Source organism: Suncus etruscus, chromosome 17, assembly GCF_024139225.1.
Source record: "Suncus etruscus isolate mSunEtr1 chromosome 17, mSunEtr1.pri.cur, whole genome shotgun sequence".
In the NCBI taxonomy this organism is placed as follows: domain Eukaryota; kingdom Metazoa; phylum Chordata; class Mammalia; order Eulipotyphla; family Soricidae; genus Suncus; species Suncus etruscus.
Genome location: NC_064864.1, coordinates 1,116,532 through 1,126,344, shown reverse-complemented (window position 1 = coordinate 1,126,344; position 9,813 = coordinate 1,116,532). Strand labels below are relative to the sequence as shown.

The 9,813-nt window shown below is 48.5% G+C and overlaps 1 protein-coding gene across 1 annotated transcript in view; it reads left to right on the top strand.

Annotated features, from left to right (window-relative positions):
- Positions 1 to 6,461: 6,461 nt before the first annotated feature.
- Positions 6,462 to 9,813, top strand: part of HKDC1 (hexokinase domain containing 1) — a 39,185-nt gene continuing 35,833 nt past the window's right edge. Inside the window, exon 1 of the mRNA XM_049764551.1 lies at positions 6,462 to 6,576. Coding sequence (XP_049620508.1) covers positions 6,514 to 6,576 — 63 coding nt within the window. The 5' untranslated portion in view covers positions 6,462 to 6,513. The remainder of the gene's footprint in view (positions 6,577 to 9,813) is intronic.

Here is a 9,813-nt window from a genome sequence, read left to right as displayed (position 1 = left end):
ATCTGAGCTCATTTTTTGGCTTGGTTTTGTTTGGGGGCCAGATATGGTAGTATTTAGGACTTTTGGCTCTGTGCTAAGGATCATCCCTGGTGATGCTCTGGGTACCAAATAGGGTGCCAGAAATCGAACTCTGGTCAACCATATGCAAGGCAAACATAGAACCTGCTTACTATTGGTTGGCCCTATTTACATTTTTTTTGTTTGGTTTTTGGTCGTTGGGTCACACCTGGCAAGGCTCAGAGGTTACTCCTGGCTCTGTGCTCAGAAGTCGCTCCTGGTAGGCTTGTGAGACTATATGGGATGCCGGGAATCAACGCGGGTCTGTCCCAGCTCGTCTTTATGCAAGGCAAACGACTTTCCACTGTGCTATCACTCTGGCCCCTGATTTGAATTTTTTTTTTTTTTTTTGGTTTTGGTTTTTGGGTCACATCCGCAGGTGCTCAGGGGTTCCTCCTGGCTTTATGCTCAGAAGTCGCTCCTGGCAGGCTCAGGGGACCCTATGGGATGCCGGGATTCAAACCAGGGTCCATCCTGTGTTGGCCACATGCAAGGCAAATGCCCTACCTCTGAGCTATTGCTTCAGCTGATTTGAATTCTTTTTTTTTTTTTTTTTTTTTTTTTTGGTTTTTGGGCCAACACCCCGGCAGTGCTCAGGGGTTACTCCTGGCTGCTCAGAAATAGCTCCTGGCAGGCACGGGGGGACCATATGAGACATCGGGATTCGACCTGGATCCAAGGCAAACGCTGCTGTGCTATCTCTCCGGGCCCTGATTTGAATTTTTTTTTTTTTTTTTTGGTTTTTCCGGCCACACCCTTTTGATGCTCAGGGGTTACTCCTGGCTATGAGCTCAGAAATTGCCCCTGGCTTGGGGAGACCATATGGGATGCCGGGGGATCGAACCGTGGTCCTTTCCTTGGCTAGCGCTTGCAAGACAGACACCTTATCTCTAGCGCCACCTCGCCGGCCCCTGATTTGAATTCTTAAGGTCATGTTGAAAACTAATTCTAAACAACTATTAAATTGAGGCTGATTCCAGACGGAGGCTTAAACCCGAGGTGCAGTTGGGTCAGGGAAGAGCCAAGGTTGCCTGGCTAATCATCTTTTTCTGTCTTTCCTGTGTAGTTCAGAGTTCAGATGAGGGTGCATTTAATCGAAATGATAAGCTTCTTGTAACCTTTGCCTTCATAGAAATAAAGGCAGAGCAGGAAGTATTGACTCCCTCAGGCTTGACTGCGGCTGACTAGTGAAAGGCCCAGAAGAGCAGATTTCTTCCGATAAACTCTGCACTCGGTCTCCTCAGCTTCTCGAATTGCTTCCCCGTATCTCAGACACCATAACAGGCCTACTCAAGACGTGCCTGCACGGCTCAAGACGTTTCCATTAAGTGAGCCGGATCACAGACGTTCTCATGCCTTTAAGCGAAGAGTTTCAAGTCTTCAAGGACTGTTCATTCGCCCATTTCCCTCCAGTTTGGGAAGCGCTTTTCTAAGTCAGAGACAAGACACTTTCAGTGGAGGCGGGGCCAGTGATTGCACAGAGGGTAGTGATACTACAGTAGTACAGCAGGTAGGGTGTTTGCCTTGCACCTGGGTGACCCAGGTTCGAATCCACCAGCCCAGATGGTCTCCCAAGCACTGCTAGGAGTGATCCTGGAGTGCAGAGCCAAGAGTCAGCCCTGAGCACCACTGGGTGTGGCCCCCAAACAAGCCAATGGGTGATCTTAAGGGGGAGACCAAGGGTGTTAAATGGTGATTGTTTCTCTTTCCCCTGTGGGAGGAGAGCTCCCTCTCAGAAGAGATCCAAAAAGGGGAAAATGGGCACGGAAAGGTGGTTCAGCAGATAGGCCCCACACACAGCTGGTCCAGGTTCAGTCTTAAGCAGTCCCTGTAGTCCCTCAACTATCTCCTGGAGTGATTCTTGAGTGTAGAGCCACGAATAACCTCTGACTATATCAAAGTATAGCCCAAATCCCCCCCCCAATATAATTCAAGTAACCTTAAATCATTTTCCGTAGTATGACTGAAATGATCACACAAAAACAACTTGGTCTCTGGGCCGGAGCGGTGGCACAAGCAGTAGGGTGTCTGCCTTGCATGTGGCTGACCCAGCACGGACTGCAGCTTGATCCCCCGGCATCCCATAGGGTCCCCCAAGCCAGGAGCGATTTCTGAGTGCAGAGCCAGGAGTAACCCCTGAGCATCACCAGGTGTGGCCCAAAAACAAAACAACAAAAGATTGGAAATGGATGCCAGGGTCAGGGACAGCCCAGGTAGTTGATAGAGCAAGGCACCAAGTCTGAGACCCAGCCCGATGTGTCCCCCACTCTCCCAGCATTATGGGGTGTAAGTTCCAGTCAATAGATAGAACAGAAAAAACTGCTCTGGTGATCTTTACCTGACTAGAATCTAGCTACTTTGCTTCTCTGTGCCCATTGGCCCTTGAACTCAACATTTAATACATCTAAAACTAACACAGAATACCTATTATTCTTAGCAGGGCAGATGCCTCGCAGCTCGACATTCATTGCCTTAGGGACGACAAGTTCTCACCTGTGATAACGGCTTACCTCAACATCAAGGCACTCGGGACTCAGATCCGAACGGAGCTTGGAATGATCCCTGAGTGCAGCTAGCTAGGTGGGGCTCCATATCAGATCAAAGACCCAGAACTAACAAAAAAGCTACCGCATAAACCTCACAGAACCACTCTACCAAAATATAGGAACAACAGTACTGTTTGCTGATGGATCATTGGATAAAGCAGCATATAGTTGTAACATAAAATATTGTCAGGATTGGAGAGATAGTACAATGGGTAAGGTGCTTGCCTAGCATACAGGTTCAATCCCCAGCATCCTAATATGGCTTCAAAGCCCTGCTAGGAAGCTGTCCTTAAGTCCAGAACCAGGAATAACCCCTGAACATTGCCAGATGTGGCTTCAAATCACACAAAACACACTATTCAGCTTGGGAGTGGGAGGAGAAGATTTTTACCAATCAGCAAAATGGAAAGAACTGAAGATCAGATAAAGTACCGTATTTTTTGCTCTGTAAGATGCACCTGACCATAAGACACACAGTTTTTAGATGCTTTCCCCACCTCTGCCTAGGCTTCAGCTCCAAACAGGATGTGCTTCATAAGACATATCTTAGGGAGAGAGAGGGAAAGAGAAGGAGAAAGAGAGAGACCAGCTCTACATACTTGGTCTTGCAATCAGGGTTATGGGATTATGGAAGTGTGGGTATTGTTGGGAATGTTCCTGGCCAAACTGGGATGTGCTGAGCTTCAGGAGAGTAAGCTTGTTGGTCCCACGACTCTTCACTTTTAAAGCCCCTGCATCGATGGGGCCAGATGGCGGAGCACCTTGAGACAAGGACCTCAAGACAGGTCATGCTGGGTGACCTAGCAGCGCTCAGGGGTTACTCCTCGCTCTACACTCAGAAATCACTCAGTGGACCATATGGGATGCCGGGATTTCAACCACCATCCTTCTGCATGGAAGGCAAACACCTTACCTCCATGCTATCTCTCCAGTCCCAAAATTAATTTTTTTTTTTTTTTTTTTTTTTTTTTTGGTTTTTTGGGCCACACCCGGTTGACGCTCAGGGGTTACTCCTGGCTATGCGCTCAGAAGTCGCTCCTGGCTTGGGGGACCATATGGGACGCCGGGGGATCGAACCGCGGTCCTTCCTAGGCTAGCGCAGGTAAGGCAGGCACCTTACCTCCAGCGCCACCGCCCGGCCCCCCCCAAAATTAATTTTTAAATTTTGAGCCACACCTGGTGGTTCAGACTTTATATCTGGCTCCACACTCAGGGATCGCTCCTGGTGGTGTTTGGGTCCATTTGCAATATTAGGGACTGAACTCGGGTCATTCATGCAAGGTCAGTTCCTTCTCTGATGTCCTATCTCTCCGGCCCCAATTTTGTCACCCAATTCCAGGCTATTTAGGGCCAATAAATCAAAACGGGCCCTTATCGAATATAGCCAGAATATAAATAACTTTAGATCAGTGTTTTCAAACTTTAAGTGCCAATTTGAAGGTCAAAAGTGGAGGTGTTTCAGTAATGCAAGTGCAGTTCTTGGTAGAACTTCCTTTAAAAAAAAAAAAAAACACCTGAGAATAGGGGCTGGAGAGATGACGCAGGGCATAAGGGCATTTGTCTGCCTCACCCACGCTAGCCTAGGATGGACATCAATCGGTTTGATCTCCTGGTGTCCCAGATGGTCCCCCAAGCCAGGAGCGATTTCTGAGAGCAGAGCCAGAAATAATCCCTGAGCGTCACCAGGTGTGGCCCAAAAATAAACCCAAACAAAACAAAACCCAAAAAAACCTAAGAATAAAGAAACATACACCTACCAAGTCAGTATAATCACTTATTTATTTATTTATTTACTCATTGATTTAGGGTGCCATGCATTGAACCCAGGGCCTTGTGCATGCAAGGCAGATGCTCTACCATGAGTCCAAATCCTCTGCCAACGTATCTCAACAGGTTTCACAGGTTACCTTGTAGGAAGTTAAAATGAGCGGGGCATTCCACTTTGGTTTTGGTGCAGCCCCTGCCACTGGCTCCACGCACAGGGCCCACTGGGCACCATGCCTTGTTAGGGGTTGAACCCAGGCCTTGTGCATGCAAAGCATGTACTCAGTCTGTTGAGTTCTCCCTGGCCCAGCACTGCAATTTGCAGGAGTCTTGAATGGTAGTAACAAGTGGGAAACATCAGAATTTGATGAACTTACAAGAGTCTTCCCCCTTAAAGACAGCTTATTTTGGGGCTGGAGCGATAGCATAATGGGTAGGGTATTTATCTTGCACACGGAAGACCCGAGTTTGATCCTCGGCATCTCATATGATCCCCAAACCTGTGAGGAGAAACCCCTGAGCACCACCAGATGTGGCCAAAAACAAAAGACAGCTTGTTTTTACATTTGTCTGGGACATTTAAAATTAAATTATTATTAAATTATATAAGATATAATTATTGAATTATTACAATATTGTTTCAGGGTTTTTGATTATCCAAAACCTGTTTTCCAAATAAAAATCTACCTGACCTTGAAGACAGAGTTATAGAAGTCCCTGCTCTGAATAATTGGGACATTGAAAATGACCCTACCTACAAATGCGGCTGATACAATGATGATGATGAGGACAGTTGTTTGGGCAATGGCTCTAGCTGTTTATTTATTTATTATTTATTTATTTATTTATTTAGGAGATTGAGGCCATCACCCAGCAGTGCTCAGGGTTACTCCTGGCTCTGTGCTCAGAATTCACTCCTGGCTCAAGGTACCATGTGGAATGGCAGTGATTGAACCTGGGTCTGTCCTGGGTTTGCAAGACAAACGCCCTACTGCTATGCTATCACTCCGACCCTCTAGTTGGTTTTCATTTATTTATTTGGGGGATTGGGACCAGCACCCTGCAGTTCTCAGGGGTTACGCCTGGTTCTGTGCTAAGAAATTATTCCTGGCCATTCTCGGGGGACCATATGAGATGCTGGGCATTGAATCTGTGTCAGCTCCTTGTAAAGCCAGCGCCTTATCCACTGTGCTATCGCTCTGGCACCCCTAGCTGGTTTTTCAATTTGTATTTGTTTACTTAAGTATTTTTGGGTTTGGGGCCACACCTAGTGGTGTCAGGACTAATATGGACTCCATCCAGGTCACTCCTGGGACTGATTGTGGGGGTCTTTATGGGGTTGGGCGAGCCAACAGCTTTGCAAGGCAAGCACCTTAACCCCTGAATTCTCTGGTCTCTCTAGCTATCTGTTTCACAGATGGGGCTTTTCACAGGAACAACATTTGGAGCATCTATGAGGAGGTGGCAGCCCTGGTCAGCCCGGAGTCTAACTCGATGGCTGGAGATGAATCAGGACAGCTGCCAAGAGGTGCCCTTTGACAAGAATCTACTGGAAGGAACTAGAAGGCATTATTTCAGGTGAAGTCCATATGGGGTGAAGGATAGAATAAAACAAAGAGATCCGGTGGGGGGGGGGGGGAGAATATCTTCTCAAAGGTAATCTCATTCTTCCTTTAGATGTCCTCTGCTGTGCTCGGTAAAACTAGGCAGCAAAAATTCAGATCATTATTACAGCTTGATGGGGGAAAGAAGCAGAGGAAAGCCCGAGACCGACCCGGAAGAGAGAGCTGCAAGTGTCTTTGTCTAAAACCCAACCTTTCAAGGGGGTTTTCTTTGGTGAGCTGGGGAAAGGCACAGGCTTGAGGTTGTCCCTTAGCAACGAGATTTTGTGCTTCTCAAAGGGACAGGCGACTCCCCGGCTTCTCTCTGTCCTGCTAGACAATGCAGTGTGTGCTGGAGGGAGGGACCCGGGAGCAGGACAAAGTTTAATCATTGAGCTCAACAGCCGGCAAGTATTTAATCGGGAGCAGACTGCCCTGTGGAGGTCCCCAGCCCCAAGAGGAAGGAGCAGGCTGCATGCAGGAGCCTCGGGAGTCCATCCCCACAGAGATCTCTGCCTGTCTCGGGAGGAACCAGAGGTGGAGAGATGTTCGCCGTGCACCTCACCGCGTTTTTCTTCTCCAAGCTTAAGGAGGATCAGATCAAGAAGGTATGGTCTGGGAACCGGAGAGATGGCCGGTTTCCTCTCTCCTGGGTGCAAAGGGGACCCTGCTGGGATCCAAGAGGGTGGCAGAGAGGGTCAGAATAAATGCAGGAGACTCAGGCTAGTCCAGGTCTTTTGAGAGAAAGAAAGAAAGCAAGTCAGTCTCCCACCCTGCATATGTCCTTGAGCCCTGAGTTTACTATTCAGAACTTTCAGGCAGAAAGCAGAAAGGGATGGGGAGAAAACCTTTCAAAGGTGAAGACCGGATTGTGTTTTCTGTAAGGGATGTTTGACAGGGGAGAATAGGAGTTTTTTTTTTGTTGTTGTTGTTGTTTGTTTGTTTTTTTTGGGGGGGGGGGTTTGGGCCACACCCGGCGGTGCTCAAGGGTTACTCCTGGCTGTCTGCTCAGAAATAGCCCCTGGCAGGCACGGGGGACCATATGGGACACCGGGATTCGAACCAACCACCTTTGGTCCTGGATCGGCTGCTTGCAAGGCAAACGCCGCTGTGCTATCTCTCCGGGCCCAGGAGTTGTTTTTTTTTTTAAAGAATTTTGTTTGTTTATTTGTTTTGGTTTGGCTTTTGGGCCAGCCCCAAAAACTCTCAGGGGTTATTCTTGGCTCTGCCCTCAGAAATTGCTCATGGCAGGCTCAACGGACCATATGGGATGCCAGGGATCGAACCTAGGTCTGTCCCTGTTTGGTTCTTTTGAGAGCCATCCAGGCCTTCCTTCTGGCTCTTGTGCTCAGGTACCAGATGTGATGCTAGGGATTTATCTCAAGGTTGGCTGAGCTCAAGGCAAGCACCTTCCTTGTTGTGCTATTTCTCCAGTCCTAAATAGATTTGTATGTTTGTTTTTGGGGGGATGCACCTGGTGGTGTTCAGGGGACCATATAGGATGCTGGGGACCAAACCCCAGCAACTTGCATGCAAGGAAAGCTCTCTACTCATTGTGCTATTGCTCTGGTTTCCCTAAATTGAGAAATTTTAATTTGTATCCCTCTTCTCTTTTTGCAAGGAGGAGGAGCCAGAAATTTGGGGTTCACCCTGCCTTCACCTTAAATATCCAGGAAGAGGCTAGATCAGGTGGGGTTGGAACAGCAAGATTTCTGAGAAACTTTAATTTGCCTGATCCTTTTTTTGGGGGGCGGGGGGCACACCTGGCAGCGCTCAGGAGTTACTCCTGGTTTTGCATTCAGAAATTGTCCTGGCAGGCTCTGGGAATCATCTGGGATGCTGGGATTTGAACCACAGTTTGTCCTGGATTGTCTGCATGCAAGGCAAATGCCCTACTGCTGTGCTATCTCTCTGGCCCACAATTTGCCTGATTCTTAATATGTTTGAAAGAATATAAATCTAGGCACTCAGAGAGATAATATATAATATGTTGGATTACACTACAATGGAGATATTCATTATTTGCGTATACAGACGTATATTCTTAGAGCTGTCTGCTGTTGGCCACTTTGCCAAAGACCTCACCTGCAGAATTCATTCCAACGTGGGCTCATGAGAAGTTGCCCCTCAGTCAGAGGCACCAGTGGGAAGGGAGCCCAGCCTGCCTCAGTGGCCACTTCTTTGCTCTAGTGCCCTCTGCTCATAGCTCACAGCTAACACTGCTGCTTTTCCAAGTCCACCTGACCCAGCCTCTTCCTGGATATCTAAAGTGGAAGGAGGGTGAGACCCAAGTCTCTGCTCCTCCAGCCTTGCAAGAACAGAGGAGGTATACTGCCCCCATAGGCTATACTCCCTCCCACTCAATCCTATACATTGGCTGAGGTTAGAGAAAATATTATTGTTGTTTTTATTATTAGTTTTGGGGCCATACCTAGTGGCACTCAGAAATCACTCCTGGCAGGCTCAGGGGATCATATGAGATAGCAGGATTTGAACCACTGTCTGTCCTGGATCGGCTGCTGTGCTATCTCTCCATCCCTGCTTTGTTATGTTCTTGGGGCCATACTCGGTTGGTGTTCAGTGCTTTCTCCTAGCTCTGCACTCACAAATCACTCCTAATGGTGTTCAGGGGACCTCTGGGATCCTGGGAATTGAACCTAGGTCAGTTGCTTAGAAGGCAAGCACCCTATCCCTCCAAGCTACCATTCAGGCTGGTTATAGAAAACCTTCGGAATCGATCCAGGAAACCATCTGAATTTACATTTGGGGGGTCCCAGCCCAGGAGCTCTCAGCCCCTGTTGGCAAAGCTGTACCTGTGCTGTGGCGTCTCCACACCCCCCTCCCCAACCCCAGGGAAGCTCAGTGGCCTGAATTCTTCACACCTGCTGTGCTGCCACCAAGTCCTGTCTTTGCATCTCTGGTGGCCCATTCATTTGTTCCCCTCCACCAAGGCCACATGCAGAAGGAGCGTTTGACAGGAAATACAAACTTCCAGGATCTGTTCTAGGTCCTATGGGCAGTGTTGACCCTCTGGTCCCAGCAGGGGAAGGGAACAGGCGGAGATGGAGCTGAGCAGGGTCCAGAGGGCTTGGGAGCCACAGGAAGGATGTGACCTGGTGGCCTCCAGGGGAGTGAGGTGATTTATGACTTTTGAAATATAGCGTGATCTTCGAGGTGAGTCACAAATTCTGGAACACTGGCTCATTCAAGCCTCCACAGCGTGGAAGTACCTGGAAAGTGGCACGCCGAGTTTTGCCTTGGCTCTGGAGCCTTCCCCTGGCCTCGCACAACTGCAGTTGAGACACTCAAGCAGCTTAGCCCACTTCCTCGTCCTCACCTTAGTTCACTGACCCTGCTTCTCTTCCTGGTGTTATTTCAGAGACCCACTTCCTCCTCCCGAGTTCCTTCACTGCCCTTCTTCCTGATCCTGAGTTAGTTCACAGACTCTCCTCCTCAGCCCGACATTACTTCTCAGACCCTCCTCCTCATTCCATTTAGTTCACTGACCCTCCTCTTCATCCCAATGTTACTTTATAGACCACCTCCTCTTCCTGGAATTATTTCACAGACCTCCTCCTCATCCCATTCAGTTCACAGATGGTCCTCCTCATCCCAAGTTAGTTCGCTGACTCTCCTTCTCAGCCCAACATGACTTCACTGACCCAATTCCTCATCCTAAATTCCTTCACAGACCCTCTTCCTCATCATGACATTATGTCACAGATCCTCCTCATCCCTTTTAGTTCACAGACCGTCCTCCTTATCCCAGATTGGTTCACTGACTCTCTCTCCTCCTCATCCCAACATTACCTCACAGATCCTCCTCTTCCTGACGCTACTCCACA